This window comes from Corvus moneduloides, chromosome 14, assembly GCF_009650955.1.
Source record: "Corvus moneduloides isolate bCorMon1 chromosome 14, bCorMon1.pri, whole genome shotgun sequence".
Lineage (NCBI taxonomy): Eukaryota > Metazoa > Chordata > Aves > Passeriformes > Corvidae > Corvus > Corvus moneduloides.
The window spans coordinates 4,470,039-4,489,745 of NC_045489.1; the positions used below are offsets into that span (position 1 = coordinate 4,470,039).

Here is a 19,707-nt window from a genome sequence, read left to right on the forward strand (position 1 = left end):
GCCCCGAAGCGGATAGGGATGGGGGGGATCGCGCTCTCAGCTGGCATCGCCCTAAAGCGGGCAGGGATGGATCCCCCTCAGCCAAGATCGCCCCAAGGTGGGCAGGGATCCCCCTCAGCCAGGGCAGGGATCGCGCCCAGACCGTGCAGAATCCCCCTCAGCCGGCATGGCCCTCAGACCGGGAAGGATGCCCCTCATCCCGCATCGCACTCAGCCTGGATCACCCTCAGAACACACAAAATCCTCCAGAAACGCACAATCTAAGTGCAGATAATTCGTTTATTGAAGTCCAAATTTACAACTGAAGTTTACAACTTTTTTTTTTCCCCCCCAAAAGAAAAGCTTTGAATTTAGGAAGAATAAATGTTTTTGTTTTTGTTTTTGTTTTTGTTTTTGTTTTTGTTTTTTTTTAATAATGTACAGACTATCTCTCTTAAATAAGTTAATATCTTTGAAAAAAGAGCAATATGTTCCTTTTTTAAATGTTGCAGTGCAACTTACAACTTACATGTCTGTGCAATGTACCATGAGGTATATGCCCAGTGAGCAACACACAGTGAAGTTTTCCATTCATAAATTTTCATTGTAGACACACAAAAAGTTAACAAGTTATTAATCTGTGATAGAAAAAACGCAGCCGGTTACAGTAATTCACACAGAACTCATCTGGAAAGAGGGAAAAAAGAAACCTAATGTTCATTGCCTATAGAAACTATTGGATCATCTCTCAACATAGACAAGTATAAAATTAAAAATACTGTTGTGAAACTGAAGAAATACTGTATTATCCAGGGGTTGAAACCTCGTTTGACCTGTATTAGTCTAGAACCATTGGTTTTCTCTCTGTAGCATCCATGAGCTGAGGGATTTACTGTGGTACCGATGGAGCATCTGCTCATCAAAGCATTAAGCACGATGGGAATTATAGAAAAGTTGCAGAATGCTCAAAAACTTACAACTCCAACATTTTCCCTGGCATGGACAGGTGGTTTTCCATTGCCTCTTAGTTCATCTCCCAGCTGATTAGAAAAACAAGGCTGAAACATGGAAGATTACTCGTATGTGAAGCTTGACACTTCAAACTTCGCGAGATGGCTCTAAAATACTTATTCTTCTTAACGACAGAAAACATATATTTATTTAAGAAAGAATCATCCACAATATAACTTTGTGATAAATAACAGTTCTGCCTCTAATACATATATACATACTGCTTGTAAACAAAAATGCCCACAGGTCATGGAGTCTCCATGATTTTTATACAAGGCGCTATAGATTTTTTTTTTTCTTTTTTTTTGTTATTGAAAACAGTCCTAGTGAAAGTTTGGTTTATAACCTCCTATTGCTACAGAAACGGTAAGAATGTTTATATTTACAAAGAAACAAAGACCATGGAGACCCCATAGCGTTATTTGCCAAAGATCTGAAGTTGGTGGGGTTTGCAAAATACACGTTGTCAGCATGTTGGACAGGTTGAACACCAGCAGTACGATACTCCAGTGCTTTGGTATTTCAACCCCTGAATATACAAAGACATTACTACAGCCTACTTCACAGTTTAATGCAAGTAAAGTGCAAGCCATAGTACAAGGGTGTCATACATTTCCATACATGTAAGCGTTATCTAAAAAAGGCTCTATACAAGGTTTATTAGCTATTTAGTAACCTAGAAGTCACCTATGGCCCAGCAATTAATGATCTTACAAGGATATTGTCTTTGCAATACAGTATGTGTCAAATGTAAAAAGTTCATCAATACTAGTGCATTTCTCTTATATCCTAACCTGTTTTCTCGTCAGATTTTTAAGCTGAAATCCTTGTTTCTCAGTAAAACAGAAGTCTTAACTGGTAACAGGGTCTTACTGGTTTTTTGGCCAGTGAACACGGTTCGTTAAGACATACTTGTTTTGTGGTTGCTAGTGAAAAAATGCAATAGTTAATATGTATAATGTGACATCCTTAGTTAATCTGCAGCATTCGGACAGACGCATTTACTGCTAGTAAAAAGATCTGTATTGATACCCTCACCAACTCCTGAGGATGAACAATATTCTAGAAATGTGAGGACAGAAGCTACAGGGCTTAGCTGGTCAAACAGCAGGTTGTTGACGTATTTGATCATTTTTACAACATTGCTTTCTTTAAAATACTGCTCATACAGTGGCATTAATGCTTAAAGTCCCTAATTGTCACTTCTAACGCATGTATGTGCTCAATAAAAATAAAGGTATATCTGCCTGGCCTGCATTAAGAATGAATATGGTTCTTTTCCTGAAGGCAGTTTCTGTCTGATTTAATTTTTTATTTTTTTTAAGAGGAGGTCCCAGTAGTATATCACCTATCTTCAAACCTGATAGAAGCTTAAACAATATTATTTATAAACCTCCTTCTGGATGTGCAAGAGTGTTAAAACCCGTAAAATGTAGAAAATAAGCTTTAAAAAATGTTTCTTTCACTATTAGTTACATCCAGAGCAGAGAGTCCCCTGCCCCCACGTTAGAGAGTGGAACTGATCGGAAACATCACATTTTGCTTGTGTGTAATGGGAGCAAAGAAAATACCTATAAACATCAACTAAGAAAATAGAACCCACTAGTTTTGGTTTAAATAGCCATGTAATTTCCGTACATCAGCTGATGTGGCTCAGGTGCGATTTTTAGATGGGATTTTCAGATCTGTGCCCACATAACACCCATGGAGAGCCTCAGCCACTCAGTATGAATTCATCTGAGAGAGGAGACGGAGAACCTTTCCCCACACCATCCTGCCTGGAAAACCTACCCTGAGCCTCAGCTTTAGTGAGGGAAACATTCTGGAAGAAAAAGAGCTTTTTAATACTGAATATAAATGAATAGCTAATATTGCTTCTCCAGTCTTTCCTGTTATGACCCATTTTTTGTCCTAGTGGTAAATAAACATCATTTGGCAGCAGGGAAAGTGATGTGTTGTCTCGGTGGCCTAAGGCATGTGGTACATGGAAAATCTACTGTGGAAAACCTGTGCCCTTCTGGCTGCCCTAAAAGCACCATTTCCCTACTGTGAAAACTGAGGAGAGAATAAAATCCTCTATGAGACCAAGCCACCACTTATTTCTCTAACATTAAATGTAGGGAGCCCGGGTGTGCCCTGAATGGGGTGTTCGAGCTGAGACCCAGCGATACAGACAGGCCTATGCTCTCTTCCTGAAGGAATCTCTCTAGGACAGTCAGAATATCTGTAGAGACACAAGACTTGCTTATACTGACAAATTGAGTGTTTAAACTGTAAATTAAATTGTCTGGTGGTATCCTCTAGTTCAGGGGCAGCTGACAGGCATTGCAGAGGGGGCTGGTTTTGTTGTGCTGCATCATGCCTTAGCCAGGGGTTGTTTTACACAAACCATCTTTGAAGGACTTTGTTCCCCACTGCATGAAGAGTTTGTACAAACTGTTGATGAATTATCACAGAATAGCTCTGCTGGCAGAGCTGTCCCTCCTCAAGGATCAACAGCCCCCAGCTATATCACCCTGGTCATAAATACTGCTATTTTTTTGGCAGAAAAGAATGCTTTTACCACTTTGGAAGACAGTAAAACCACATGAGGAGAGAATATGGCAAATAAGGTATGTGATAATCTTGGCCTGATTCGCATTACTTGAGACAAAAATAAGAAGAATGTTCTTGTTCTCCTCAGATTTGTGTTGAGTCAAACAATTTCTACCTGATTGTTATTTTTTCTCCCAGAAGTCCTATTAACATTTAAAGTGAAATCTCCTGAAGGTCAGCAGCAGAATTCTACAACTTTTGAGGAGGCTTAGCCCTTCTCAGAGCCGCTGTAAAGTAACCCCTTCAAAGGTACCTGTACTGTCCTTCACAAGACCTTGGAGAATGAGTGTTCTGGTCTGGAAGGCTGTAACTGCTGAGAGGAGTAAGAGTAGACTTAAGTGGCCATGTACAATTCTCTGCAACACTCATTTCTTTTTCCTTGGAAAAAGCCAGTGGAGCACCACATTTCCAGCTCAAAAGGCAGCAGCCGAGAGCTGAATATACTGATACGAACCCCCTCCTCCTCCTTTGATTTTTGTTCATGTCAATTAGAGCAAGCTCAGGGTAGTTTTCACTTAAAATAATGAAACCAAGAAAAATGTCTCAGTTCTCTCAGGAGGTGATGCTGAGAGAGCTATTAAGACACTTTCAAAGATCTGACATGTCACTGAATACAGAACAGTATTAAAAAAGGAGGGGAATCAGTAGCTCAGGGGGAGCATTAAATCAGTTGTAATGAAAAATAGCCAGTAACAAAAAGACTCAGCTTGTAGGGTGTCAGAAAAAGTCTATGGGCTGAGACATTTTACCTGCAGGAATCCTGAATGAAGACACTAATAAGATCCAGTTAAATAAATCATATCCAAACAACATTTCCATGTTGTTGTATATGTTAAAAACCAAGTTTTACCTGAGAATTCAGGCAGGAAAACTGGTAAATTAATAAATCTATTGTACTGGTGCTATTTATTTCCCTTGATGAATGCAACAGCCAAACCTCGTTCTTTTCTTATTTAAAAATACGGCATCAAAACGACCACAACAATTTCAGCTGCTTTGTACAGTGTGTTTCAGCACCTATTGGTCCAGGAGAATTAGACATATTTTAACACATGAGCAGGATTTGGTGCATGAATTTTTAAATACAGTATCTGTATTGCACTTTGCATTCCAGTGAGTTCAAAGGTGGTGAAAATTCAAATAATTGTGCTGTGGTGACTGTGCACATTACTCTCTGCAGTACATATAGATTGGCACCTACATCCAGGAGGAGGAAACCCATGGCAGGGAGGGAAGGGCTGCAGGGTGGAGTTGAGTACATGTGCCAGGGGTATGATAAGTTGTTGTGAAACGGCTTCCAAATGCCAGCTGACATTTGTGAAAGAATAAAGTCTTTGTATTGCTTAATTTAGCAATTTGATTTTGCTTGCTTTAAGGCACAAGCAATGCCAGACAAATGTTCCAAACTTTTCTCCCAGTTAATCTTAAGCCCATTAGAGGGAATTTCTGCAGTGTATCTCATCTCATTTCATCTCATGAATCTCCTGGACAATTTATTTGGCCTATTCAGTGCAAATCAGGTTTGCTGAGAGCTGCTCTGCAAGAGCAGAATGCAAACTCACAATTCCAAGAAATTTTAGAAACAATGATCTCATGACACTGGAAGGTTTTTAAAGATAAGCTGAGCGAAAGTGTGAACTCTCAACTATTTATCTCATCTACTCATATTTCAGAAATTGTATTTAAACTTAAAACTGAGATAATCTATTTTCCCTGCTACTTGTGTCATTTCTGAGAAATATATCTTCCCAATTATATTTATCATTTTCAGCTATAAGTAGTATTCTCTGTTTTCCTGTGACTTCACTGAATATGCTTGGTTCTGTCTTGAGTGACAATACAGTGGCATTTGAAATCCTTTTGGAAAGCTATTTGAAAATAATATAGATCTTTTCATTATGAAAGCACAAACCATCTTTTGGGTTTGAAACCAAAGTCATATTTAAATTTCTTTAGGAATTTAGATAGTTCAATCTATTTAACTAATTTGGTGATCATCCGTCACTTCTTGCATGTATAGTATGAGTTAATTTCCAAATGGATTCTATAATTTACGCTGTTGCTCACTGGAAATGAAGGAATGAAATTGAGACTGGAAAGAAGGGAGGAGGCAAGGGAATGGTGTTTTAAATTTTGTCTTTGTTTCTCACTATGCAATTGTATTTTAAATTGTTAATAAATGAATTTTCCCCAAGTCAAGTTGGTTTGCCTACGATAACCATTAGTAGGTGATCTCCCTGTCTTTATCTCAACCTGGGAGCTTTTCCATGACATTTTTTCCCCCTGTCCAGCCAAGGTCAGCCCCCCTCAGCTGCTCTGCGGAGATGGAATTAATACCCAGGACACCTTCACATGGGTTTGACTTTGGGAATAATAAAATCTCTCCCTGGATATTAGGACCTCACTGAGATAACATTTTTTCCTCTCTTATGCTGAACTACATGGATTTTACAGTCCTGGATGTATGAGAGACAATTAGGTTTATCTTGTGAAAAAATTATCAGTGAAATCTGTTTCAATGAAATCTGTTTCAGTGAAATGACATCAGCTGTATTCACATCCCCTTCGTTCTGCCTTTTAGAGCTATTCTAGCAAGCAGAGTCAAAGCAAACTGTGAATGGTTTTGAAATCTATGTTCAGTAGCATTCAGAGCAATCTTCTTTTCCCCCCAAGAATACAAGTATTTTGCCCAAAATCTGATTCTTACAAACCATTCTCACCCAGGCAAGGAAGTGAAATACACTGTGTGACTTGTGTGTCTTCCCAAACCAATCAATACAGATTGGTTTTCGAATGATGTTTTGAATAACTTCACCCACTTGCAAATGTACTGCTAGCAGTTAAAAATTATTGCCAGACATTACATAATTTTTGAATAATTAACTCAGCTATAGATGTCAGTCTATCACAGAATGTAATTGATTAGTTTAGGAGGTTTTTTAGCTTTTTTCTCATGCTTTTTTGAATTTTGTGACTCACAGTCATGTGTCACTTAAATTCACAGTGAAGAAACGATGAAAACCTGCAGTATGTACCTTACTCAGTGCAGATGTTTTTTTTTCTTTCACCATGAAATACTTCAAATTCTATTAAAACCAGTTTAAGTTGCAGCATTAGTGAACAACCAATATTGTTCTACTCGTATCTTACCTCTGTGCCAAACCTGCTTGCTCGTGTTCCTTCGTTTGAAAGGCAGGCACAGCACATTACAAACACAGTATTTAAATGGCATGTACAGAGTGCCCATAGGGCCAGACTGGGATCTATTTCTTAGATGTACAGTGTACATTTTAAGGCACACTATAGGGATTGAGTTTACATTTTGATAACTCTGTCCTTTTATTTGCAAAGATGGTCACTACCTGGAAATGTTGCAAAAATAAATGTTCATCTCTAAGAGTGGCCAATGTATTTATGTCTTCATTTTTATATTTTTTCTCAAGAAAAATTGTGTGAAAATGTGAACTTTAGGGCATTTTAAAAGGAAATGTCAACTACCATGTTACATTTTATATACATAGATATGTATTTATATATATCTAAATATATAAAATGATTGTAGGAGCTCATACTATAAGCTGAGTTCTAGTACAGTACTTTAAATATACTGGTATTTGTTTTCAGTTACACTTCTGCACCACTTCTTTCTAATGCAGAGCTTGATACGGACATTGGTTGATAATAGCAAACAAAAAGAATTCATAAAGAATATTATTGTCTTATCATGCAATGTAGTAGGCATCCTGTGGCACTATTCTCTTACCCAAGTATTTACAGTACTGCTGAGTACCTTAGCAATAAATACCCAGTGTTTTTCTGACTGCATCTTTCAGAGCACCCAGCAGCGACTCAGGCTGAGGCTCCTGTCACACGTGAGTCTCGATGAAGGAGTGTGTGTGTGTCAGCATTGGGGCTGAGCTTGCCAGTTCAGAGGCTCCATTTTGAGACTTCCCAGCAGCACTGTACTCACAAATGTCCAGGAAAAACTCATAGTTCTTTAATTTCCAATCTTTGAACTTCTTTGATGTTAAATTGGGATCATCCAGAAGACTGTTGATAACTGTGAGGTCCCCTTCCTTTGCCTGGCAAATTCCAGAAAGACAGAGGACACATCAAAATGAAATTTTGTATTTCAGCACCTTATTTCTTCTTTCACTTTAATGCCAAGTCTTGGGGAAACTACTATGGAAACTTTAATATTTACCTAAATTCAGGAACTATTACAGTATAAACTGTTTGACAGCTCAGTCTGTGGCACGTGCTACAACTTGCCTGCACAGAGTGACAAATAGTGTCTTTTTTTTCTTAAGTGGGAACATGTTTGCTTTCAAGGATTTTTAGTTTCTTTAAAACTTAGTTGTAAGGTACAAAAAAAGCATTAACAATAGAAAATGTAAAGAGATTAAGGACAAGGGGAAATGGCTTCACACTGCTGTAGGGCAGGGTTAGCTGGGATATCGGAGAGAAATTCTTCCTTGTGAGGGTGGTGAGGCCCTGGCACAGGGTGCCCAGAGAAGCTGTGGCTGCCCCTGGATCCCTGGAAGCGTCCAAGGCTGGGTTGGACGAGGCTTGGAGCAAACTGGGATAGTGGAAGGTGTCCCTGCCCATGGCAGGGGGTGGCAGTGGATGGGCTTTAAGGTCTCTACAACCCAAACCCTTCTGTGATTCCACGATTATACTTTTCCTAGTTTATGTTCCTTACACACAAAATCAGTGATAAAGCCTTACTTTTAAAGTGCTCTTGAGAACTCGGATGTGGTGCAGCTTTTCATTGATCACTGGGTCATTACAGCGCTTCACGAAGGACTTGCGGAACTCCTGCTTGGTGGAGGGCCGCTGCTCTCCAAAAGCTGACAGACTGGCTTCTTCCAGAGTTCTGTAGAGCTCTTGCAGACCATCTGGGGTTTCTTCAATTTCTTTTACGTTTTCTGAAAGGAAAGAAAGAAACCTAACAACAAACCTGATCATTCAGATGAGGTCTCTAAAAGCAGCAGTACTGCAACTGCAATACTATATTAACCTATTACTCAGTTCTCCAATGTTTGTTTTGATTGAAATGAGAATATTTGGATCATCCCAAAGCTCAATTTTTTAGTGCTACATCCTGGCATTTCAAGTACAAACTTCTGTGTTTGCCAGCATCCAGCAGTTCAGCCACAAAATCCTTGCTGAGAATAATGGCAGCACTGCTCTGCATTTTGATGGCAGATGAGATGAGAACATCTCCCAGAGCTTACCTTCTGCACAGAAACTATTGTGCCTTCTGATAGGAACCTTCTCTTCCAGGTTGTCATCAGTGCCTTCGATGGACTTTACACGTCCCTTCCCCCGGACATCTCTGTTGCGGGGAAGGCTTTGGCTGCGTTGTTTCTGGGGCCGCCCATAGGAGCTGTGTCCCCTCGGACATTCCACCAAGGGAAAGGGCCCATCCTGCTCAAAATTGTGGCGCCTCTGGACGGGCAGTGTGGCTTGTCTCCGTTTGTCTGGGGACATTCCGGGCCGGGCACTCATGTACTCCGCCTCCGGAGGGACAGTCTGAAGGAAATGGAGCCCTGAACTGGTTAAGGGAGTCTCTATCAGGTCCTGCCACGAGCGCCGTTCTCGGTAGGGAAGTCTGCACCCCGAGGATTGGGTGCTGCCTGCTACATCCTGCCGGGAGTCCTCGGCAGAAGAGTGGGAATACGTGGATTCACTGGAAAAGTGTCGACTTTGTTTGGCTTCAGGGAATGGACTTGAAGAATTCACCTGGAAAGATACAAAAACATCTGCCCATAAGACAATGTTTTGAACAGACCCAAGAAAAAGACTGTAGTGTAAAGCACTCTATGGTATCTAGTAATCAGATGGATTTGATTTGTCATAACATGAACCACTGTAAACAGAAGAGAATTAGCAGCGACAACTTTTATACAAGTGCTGTTTTTACCACTCCCTATTCTTGTTTTGCACATTCTCTGCCCACGAGCAACTCCTGATGGAAAGAACAGTGTAACACTGGTGCAGGTTTCCTGAAGACCTGTGCAGCTTACACTCAGTCCAGCTGAGGACAGTGTAAGTCTCCAAAAGAAACCGTAATTGGATTTCTTTTCTTTTTTTAGGGGCCAAACAGAAAAAACCAAAAAACAAACCCAAACAACAAAAACTTCAGCACCCAGGAAGATTTTTGACTGGGGGACTGTTGAACTTGTGAAACGATTTGAATGAATTCTGCTGGGTCTGTGTACAAATTTAATTCAAAACAAAGAGAAAGGCAAAAATGTGGAAAAACAGAAAGGGAGGGGCTTAACCTGTATCCCAGTTGATAAAACAGCATCACATGGGTGAAAATCAGTCTGAACTTCACCCATGTGATGCTGTTGTCTCAGTCACTCTTTCTTTGGTTCTGGCTGTGTGAGGATCGTGTCATTCACGCTGAAGAAAAATCTGAAAGAAAAATAGAGAACAGTCCTATCTGTGCTTAGAATCATAGAATAATTATCATAATTGCCTGTGTTTTGTCTAATAGAAATGTTCTATTTGCAATACTGTCACTACTATGGTATTGTACACAGTCTTGTAAAAAAAACCTCTTTCTAGAAAGATTTATTTTTCAAAAAAGAACAAAAACATGATTACTGTGTGAATGTGAGCTGATCTTAATCTCTAGCATCCAGTATCCAATATTCATAATTGAAAACCAATCTCAATTAATACAAACTATCCCATCTACCACATTCTTTTCATATTCTGCAGTGAAGGTAAAATATTCTATTCCTATTATGATGTGTAGTTTCACCAATCCTACAAAAAAAGGTCATATTTCCAGTCTGGTGACAGATCTGTGTCAGGACACATTTACCTCTCCTTCCTTTCTAACTGATTTGCTATGGAAAAATCCAAGTCTTGGCTCATGAGGAACAGCAGTAATTTCATTTTTACAATCACATCTGGCTTTGTTCCACTGCCTTTATGGTATTTAAATATCCCAGAACAAGGGACGTGCAAGTCAAGGCACACAGATGTCCTTTGGTGACCTACGGTCCGTGCAGTGTGTGTGACTCACTGAGGGTGTTCGGTGGTAGGTGTCACACAGCGTGGAGGAGCCCTCCTGCTTCAGGGTGAGGGAGCCATCGATGTCGTCCTGATCGCTTTCACTCCAGTAATCTGCTGATAAAGCATTCCACGTTTCACTCGGGTGCTTTTCCACAAGAAAGCAGATCCCACATTTTAACAACATCCTTCCATGGCGAGGTGAACGTTCCCCAGCCACCCGCAGGGCTCGGCAGCCACTCAGGAACGGGCTGGTGGAAAGGTCTGGCACCTCAATCACACAGGGAGTGCAGGAACCTCTGAATGCTTTAGGGAGGTGTTACAGAAGGCAGCTTGGGCACCTGACTCCCTGTGCACATAAAACCAACTTCTGGTCACAGACTTTCAAACAGAAACCTCATTCCAGATGCCGAAGTAGAGCCAAGCCTGAACACTTAATTTAACTGGGCATAACAGGTTCTGCTGTGGGTGATGGGGAAGGGGCAAAGCTGGCACCTGAGCTCGGGACGTGCAAACAAATATTGCTGAAGCTCACATTGCCCTGAAGTCTGTGATGTCTGCACTGGTTTTAGGGGAATGAGCATCCCTAGGGCTGGGATCTGGGAGATCACACCTCACCCTAAACCCCGCATTCTCTTTATCGCTATTTTAAAATATTCCTTAAAATTACTATTCAGGATTTTATTTTCTTTAGTGGTGGCACCAATAAATGTAGTTCTTCAAGGAAATGTATTCTTATTAAAATTGATATTTGAAAAGATATGGCCATATGTTGATAAAGAAGTCAGTTATGACCTCTCCAGCTTTGTTGAAATACTGAACAGATTTGTACTGTCTGCTCTCTTCTCCTAATTATAATCACTGAAGCATTACCTTCATCTGGGTGAATATCCTTGTCATCAGGTGTGTAACCAATTGCTGCGAGACCCAAACGATTCATCCATCTAATAGAATGATAAAAATGAGGAAGAGAGGTATTTAAAGGGAATATCTCACATAAATCTGAAGGCATACATATTCGTGTCATCTGGAAAAGTCAGAGACAATGCTTAGCACAAAACACCGTTCAGGCAGTTAAAGTGATTCAGATGTGTTGGGTGGCTGATAACTGGGAGTGAAGGATGTCCCAGTCCAGGCACACTGCACGTGTTCCTCTGGATGTTCATCTCATGCAGAATCAGCCCTTGGCATTTTATTCTGCTGCCTAGAAATCTGAGGAATTAGGACATCAATCCTCCTCAGGTCCTCTGGAAAGTGTGACACACACACACACCCAAACATGCCCACTTTAGCAAAGAATAAATCAAAATTTGTAGGGAATGTCCAGCTCTGTCCCCACGTTAAACACAATCAAACCCTCTCCAAGCTGCATGTGAAGACTGTGTGGGGAAGGTTTTCCAGAGACACAGTGTAAAGGAGCTTATCACATTTATTCTGATTGTTTCTTCTATTTATTTCAAGAACTTGGCTGAATTGCCAAAATACTAGAAAATAAAATACAATGATGATAATTATTGTGTGAAAACCTGTATTGGGAAATAAGTTGAATTGAATTTGTATCCTCAGAAAGCTAAAACAGCCTATTGACAGTTTGGTTGTTTGCTCGTCTGGATTCACAATGCTGGTGATATAAACATTTCCTCTTGTTGAGCTGTGATATCAACACTGCTTTCCCTTGATTTAATACAAATTTTTGGGTTTCTAAAGCAAGACTTGGTAAATTGCAAGTACTTCAATATTTGCATTTCACATTGGATGTGCTGCTTTCTTTCTTTGTCCCCAAATTATTTAGTTTGATAGAAAATACGATTTTTTTCCTTCATTAGGAAAATATTACCATTTATTTTGGGGAAAATACCTTTTGAGTTTTCTTTATGTAAGATACCTGGATGTTTATACAGTATATAATTGAAAAACTGGGGAAAGAAGGAAATTAACACACAGAGGGAAAAGTCACTTCTCAATGTTCAGCAAATGGAAAATCAAGAATTATCTTATTTTCATCAACAAGGAGATATAACTGAAGAAAAAAAGCCCTAATAGTGACATCTATAATGACTGGGATGTATTTAACCATTCCCTCACTGAGTGACTGAATTCTTTATTATGCCATTAATTTCCCAGTATGTTGATGTGAGAGTTTATCTGGAAGCAGCTCTTTTTTCCATTTTGAACATTTGCAATATCAAATTTGTTAATAATTATGTTCCTGGTTAACGAATATTATAATGGCAAAAACATCTTTCACAGGCCTCAAGTCAGACATTAGTGAACAGTACATGAAATATCAAAAGGACAGTTGTTTTGCAGATTAAAACAAGAAAACTATTCAGTATTATTCTTTCCCTCTTGTACTAGAAGAGAAAAAAAGCTTTTAAGGACATATGTGACTGTTACTGTCCAGGAGGGTGGTATGTGGGAGATGGTAGGCACAGCAAGGAGGCAGAAAATGAAGGAAGAGTGAACTCTTCACTAAAAATAGTGCACAGTTCAGCACATATTGATCTCCTGGTCTTAGCAGCTCCGCAGAGGCTCGAGAAATGATCTTAATTTGTAATATTGGATACAGCACTGACTCACTGCACAGCCTGCAGCAAATCCTTCTATGGATCTTATGACTTTCCTAAGTATCCAAAGGGGACAACGACATTTACTTCTTACAGGGAATTGTGAGAGGGCTTAATTTACTTGCAAAACTATGAAAATAAAGAATCGTACAATTGTATTGCTTTGCCTCTCAGTATTAAGCCAGAAGTGAGCAAATGAGATGAAAATGGAAATGATGATTAGTTTTCCCAAATATCAGCTGCAGGGTTAGGACTGCTTCCAGCCGTTGTTTGCATCAGCATGTCAATAACTCATCTTTATCATGAGGGAAGTACATTTAAAATGGATTAACAGATTTACAGAAGAGCTTTTGCACAGCGCTCACCAGCATCGTTTCCCTCAGCACACGGTGCCTTGATTGCCTGGCATTTGCTTCCCTTGCAAGGCAGATCCTTCATTGCAGGAATGGCAATGACATCAGTCCTTGCTCGTTATTAAGCATTTGTATTCACCAGTTCTTAATCAGTTGTTCCCGAATTTCTAAACTCATTAGCATTGGAGCAAAATAGTTTTAGTCATACTTTGCCATATGCCTTTGGCAATTAAGCAGGATGGCTCAATGCCTTCAGCTGAGGTTCTGCTTAAGCACCAATGATAAATTAGGACTAATTACCATTTTCCAAGCTAAAACCAACTCAGCCATTTGTGTGGTCAGTGCAAGGAAATTTGTATTGCCTTAAATTTCTTGCAAAATTTCTTTTGTTGCTCATTGTTAATTTGAAGGTGTCACATCTTGGAAGCAAATATAGACACCAGTTGAAGTGTTAGGATTAACCTTCCAGAGCACAGGGATGTTCTTAGGATACCCAGAGTATCAGCTTTACACATATGGCCTCAGTGGCCAAATCTGGAATTAGCCGAAGTTAATCTTCCTTCTCTAAGGCTGCTCAGGCTTTTCTCTTCCAAAGGCCAAGATCATCCCCAGCTATAGTTACAAGGGCTTTCTTACCTCATTTACCACAATTCAGAGTCAGCTCTTTGTCAAGCCAACATAAAGGGTTATCTGATGACATTCAGTGGCTTATCATGATACAATCTCTTCTGATAAAAGAACTAGAATCTCCATTTTAGGTTTTGTGTTTTTAGAAAAAGCATGAGTGAATGTTTTTGAGGTTAATCAGGAGGTATACAAGTGGTGAGATTACAGCTCATTTTCTTACAGTTAATTTTTTTTTTCCCCAAGGAAATGCAAACTCAGTTCAAAAGGAACCCTGCATAAACTTGATGAATTTCCTTGATGAGTAAACCACTTTCATTTTTCAGAAAACTGCAGTCAAGGTTATAAAAAGCTCTTTGTGGAGAGCTTGGAAACACAGGCGGTTGGCTCTGAACTCTGCCCTGAGGGCAAATATTGGGTTCCAGGTGGGCACTGGAAGCTCCTGCCAGAGCTGGACTCCCAAGGGATGGAGGATGAACATCCCCCTGAGGGACAGGCACTGCAGGGCTCCATGTGCTGCACCTGGCCAGCACAACCCCTGGAGCTGGATTGCTAAATTGGTTTCTAGAGCTGTGCCCCAACAGCTCTGGGACTTCCCCGTGGTCACAAGGAGACCTGGGCTGCCCTGGCAGGTGCACCTTTGGGATTTCGCAGGCACATCCCTGTACCCCGACCCCGGGGCAGAAAGCTGGACTCCCTCCCCACAAATCCTGCCTTTTTACTTGGATAATTTCAACAACTCTTTCCTGTTGATAATTAAGCAACTCAACCAGCATGTTTCACTGAGTCTGGGCCACCCATCAGAGCACAGGGCTTGCATTCTGGATGGAAATTGTGATGACATGGAGCAGCACTAAATATCCCACGGATCCTCTGCCACAACATTTTACCTCCAGTATTGTACAGATCCCCATAAGATGTAATCACAGTCTTACCACAGCACGTTGTAACAACCTACAGGGGACCAAGAAGTGGGTTAATTGTTTCTTGTTGCCTGTGCTCCAGTGAACCAAAGGCAGGGAAAGATGAGCCTCAAGTAAAGTCATTGAAATGCACAAGTAAGTTTTGTACTTTGTCTCAGTTAAATTCTAAATAAATCAGACTTGGCTTTAATTAATTCTGTTGGTTACAAACAGGCACTGTTGTCATTGCTTTGGGATAAAATAGAGCTGCCTGGTAGTATTTAAGTTAAATTTACTGAGATAATTCTGGTTATCACCCAGGGATTACAGCCCGGGGCCTCTTCTGAGAGTCTGATTCTGCCCCAGGACTGAGCCGTGATGAGTGAAGGCACCAGGGCAGTGAGGAACTGAGGAGCTGTTGCAAGAGTCAAAGCCTGATACTGAAGAGTGAATCATGCCTGAAATGCCCCGAATTGTCAGGAGCTGGGAGCACATTCACTTACTGATGCAACCACTGGGAAATATTAAAGCAGGCCAAACAACTGGGAAACAATTGCACATTGCTGTGCTCTCCTAACACTGTATTAAAACCAAGAATATGCCATTCCTCAATGTACAAATACATAAATTTCTGTTTCCTGGCTGTTGTAGGCCTGAGCCAGTCCAAGGTCAGTGGGAGGTTCTGGGACTGGAGGCAATTAGTTTGCACAGTGGCATCCCACTCACCCCCTTGGGTGTTCCTTTCTACAGCCCAGGGTGAAAAAGACCAAATAAAAGAATAAAACAACTTGGACAATCTCAGTTGTCATAAATTTGAGAGAACTATTTTCTTTACCATAGGAGAATGGAAACCAATGGCAAGAGGATAACCTTTTTCACTTCCTATAAAAAAGGGGTGAAAAGTTACAATTTTTAGGTTATAGTTAGAACTGTTCCATAAATCCATAGAGAACAGGTCGGGAAAAAGTGAGTTTTGTGGCTCAGAAAAGTTTTATTTGCTAATATCCTCACTTACTGCACATACGAGGTGGCTGATTATAGAAGAAACTATCTAATTAAAATAAAAATATAAATGAATTATATATCCTGAAAAGATGTAAATTCAAGAAAAGGCAATCCACTTTTCTCTCTGTTAAATGTTCCAATGAAAATTAAGTCTATGAAATCCTGAGGCATTAACAGATAGAATAAATAACATATATGTCCTAGAATAAAGAAAATATATTTCCTGTCTTTCTTGCATCTTTTCATCATTAATTCTTGCCCTTGTTGGTCACCTCTGCTTTGTGTTAGGAATATTTCAGTGCAGAAATATATCTTAATTTTTGAGATTGCATCTCTACTTGAGCTTATTTGGTCAAAAGGAAAAACTAGAATGAAAGTGGAAGCTAAATTTCACTTGAATCAAGTTATCTTCAAGTTCATTAAAACAGAGATTCTCTTGAACCATTTATTTCATACATAGAATTTATTCAGTGCAGTTTATAATTAATTTCTGATCAAAAAGCTTTGTGTTATAATTTTTTATGTCAGTGGGATAATCAGATTCCAGAATTCACAGTAAAATTCTTTGCAATACAGAAGTAGATTTAAAAGTTGATTTTGTACTTGTTATGCTAACTTCTCTGACCAGTCTCTCATACTGAACACCTGAAAAAACAATGCATTTCCCATCTGGGCTCCTAAGGTTCTTTATTTTCACTGTTTTCTATGATTATGCAGGTAATATATTCGTTTAAGAGAATAAAAGTTTCTGCAATAGGAGTGGCTGTAATGATGCCTTGATTTTCCTCCACACAAAAGAAGCCCCAAACCACCTCCCAGTGAAATTTAACACTGAGCAGATCCTTCCCCATGACCTCATCTCTCCCAGTGTATCAGCCCTCAGCAGCCTCTGTTTCTGCTGTTTGATTTGTCACAGTTGCTGAGATTTGTTAAACAAAATCATTCATGGGATAAACTCTGAGCACTCTCTGATTTGATAATTTGACATGACTGTTGATCTTGTTTCATGCATTGTCTTCTTAGATTTGTCAGGCTGGAAAAACAGGAAAAAAGCCCGAGACAGCTTAAGAATTGACAAATGAACCAATCTGTGCCCTCTTTACATGTGCATCTACTTCATGCACTTAATGGGATTTTTTAAAAGTTATTTTTAATGTTTTTAACTTTTCTCTGTCAAACAAATGCACAATTATGCCTCTGCACACAGAAGTCTGGTTTGGTGTGGGTTTTTTTTGGTTGTTTTTTGTTTTCCCCAGTGGGTAATAGACAAAAGAAATTCCCTGCTTTTGTAGCAAATAAATTACCCTTCAGGTAACAGCACTTTACTGTACAAATATAGTCGTGTATCACAGGGAATAAATGCACACAATGACTGATAGGCTGCTCTTTGATAGAGAACCAATAAGAAACACTAAGGAAATCTACCAAAATAGTTATATAAACTCGCTCAACTGGAACTTCTCTTTCCTCACTTATTCAAACTTTTACTCCAGCTTTCACCAAACGATTGGCCCAAAAGAAAGCTCTGGAGAAAGAAAACATTCTTTACAAACAAGAGAACTGATCTTAGCATAGCCTGAATTATGGGTGGGGTTTAGGGGCGAATTTTTAAAGAAATGGGATGATTTACTTGTGAAATTACGTAATTCTGCTTCCACATAGTTTTTAAAAAATCAGCTCAAATAGGCCATATAATGCTGTTAAATGTCTGGCTATTTCATTATGATAAAATTTCTTGGTTTTATTACTTATTTCTATCACTAAATCTTCCGATTTGGCAGAGCTAACTCAGTATCTCCAGCATAACATCACAACATGGACTGTGACACTGCCTTCATCTCAGAGAGGTGCAGGGCTGGAATCACTAAATGTCATCTATGAAATGCAGCTGAACTGCTTGGCTCCCAGAAGAACTCTATCAATTCACACTGGCACTATTTACAGCAGAATTTGATTAAGTTAATTTCGTAATTGGAACTGGTGCTGAAAGCCAGTGCAGATCCTGCCTCCTGCACGAGGGATGAACTCCCCCCAGTGCTGATTTGGATGGGGTTGGATAATCACAGTTGTGCACTGCAAACTGCATCAGCCAGTGGGGCTCCAATTGAATGAGGGGGGAAATGGTCCAGAGTAAATCATTCAGAAATTGTAGAAAGGAGGAGCCGGGTGACTTGCCCAGAAAAGGAGGTTTGGAGTATTCCAGCTCAGTCCCAGGAATTCCTGGTGCAGTATTTTCCCCTGACAGGGCACGCAGCTCCACTATCACCCTGTTCACTCCCATGAACATTGTGGTTTCACCCAGTCCTTGGGGCCTGCAGCTAATTCTGATCAGAAAATTGTTTTACTTGTGCTGCACTTAGGAGCTTTTATGTGAGAACAATAAATTAGAGGGCTGACGTGGCCTCAGGCACGAATTTGAAACAAGTTTATGGGAACATGAAGGAAGAAGGGAAAATGTGCTCTTTATGTTTATTTACAACACCATTGGGAACCTCCATTTCAGAGATTTCTGTTTGAAAAGCACCTTTCATGTTCTTCAGAATTATCTCCTGGATTTTCATCAGATAAGGGGCTGAGAGTAAGAGCTCTGTAACAATTTACTCAGCTCTATTTGATAAAGACATGCTAAATTAGGCCAGACAGATCTGACAGTCTCCTGCTCTCTTGTCCAGTTTAAGGGGGAAAATGTCTAATAGGGGCTCAGGGCTGAAATATTATTTGCCAAGAGCTTTTCTTAGGTGTTACTTTATATAAAGTGAAGTCAAAGTGCACTGAAACTGTAAAAGATGTGTTAATCCTGGCTCACCATCTGATTTGGCCAAGACCTGTCAAGGACACCAACATGCCCAAAATTAAAGGGAAAAAACTGAACTAACTTTAGTAATAAACAGCATGATTTAGGGAAAGTCTTGAGTAACTCACTTGGCTCTACTCCACACATAAAAGTAGGTAGGAGACACCATAAAATTTGCTTATAATCAATAGAGATTTAATTCAGAATACTTCAATTTTCAAACAGTTCTATTTTAAGAGAAATATTGTGCTATAATCTTTCATGTCTTGAAAAAAATACACAGAGTGACCCCTGTACAAATCAATCATCATTCTGTTTCAGCAACAACTATTCGTTATATTTTTTGAATGAATGCAGAAGATTTATGGGAGTTATTAAAATTGCAAAGTTAACCCAACTATTCAAATCAAATGTGATCAAATTATTCAGCCTAAAATAGAAACTTTAAAAAATTTAATATTTAGAGTCCATGATGAGATTGTTAATGCACTGCACTGCAGACTTCAATGGTATATAAGTTTTAAATAAAGTAGATATTGTAAAACAACTGAATATTAAATTCAATGCTAATTAAAGCCATAAACAGGTTATGTGTGGTGTGGTAGGAGATGAAGCACTTCTGGGAAATAAGGCCTTTAACAAGCTCGGAGTACCAAGCTAGAGATGAGCTCATCAAGTTCATTATTAATTCATTTCTAAGAACACGGCTCTGCTCGTGTAAGACCTGACAAAACAGCACAAGCATGAATTTTGCAAACCCAAGTAACACGGCAGGCAAAACTCAGCCACAGCTGAGTGCCTCGGTCTGCTGCAGAATAATCCATCCCTACCCACTGGGGTCCAGCTCT

At 39.7% G+C, this 19,707-nt stretch overlaps 1 protein-coding gene across 1 annotated transcript in view; it reads right to left on the reverse strand.

The window, feature by feature from the left end:
• Positions 1-259: 259 nt before the first annotated feature.
• The window catches only part of LOC116450923 (connector enhancer of kinase suppressor of ras 2-like), a 174,507-nt gene continuing 155,059 nt past the window's right edge, over positions 260-19,707 (reverse strand). The window contains exons 21-25 of the mRNA XM_032123908.1: positions 11,488-11,558; positions 10,628-10,731; positions 8,823-9,330; positions 8,314-8,513; positions 260-7,667 (exon numbers count right to left, since the gene is read on the reverse strand). Coding sequence (XP_031979799.1) covers positions 7,452-7,667; positions 8,314-8,513; positions 8,823-9,330; positions 10,628-10,731; positions 11,488-11,558 — 1,099 coding nt within the window. The 3' untranslated portion in view covers positions 260-7,451. The remainder of the gene's footprint in view (positions 7,668-8,313; positions 8,514-8,822; positions 9,331-10,627; positions 10,732-11,487; positions 11,559-19,707) is intronic.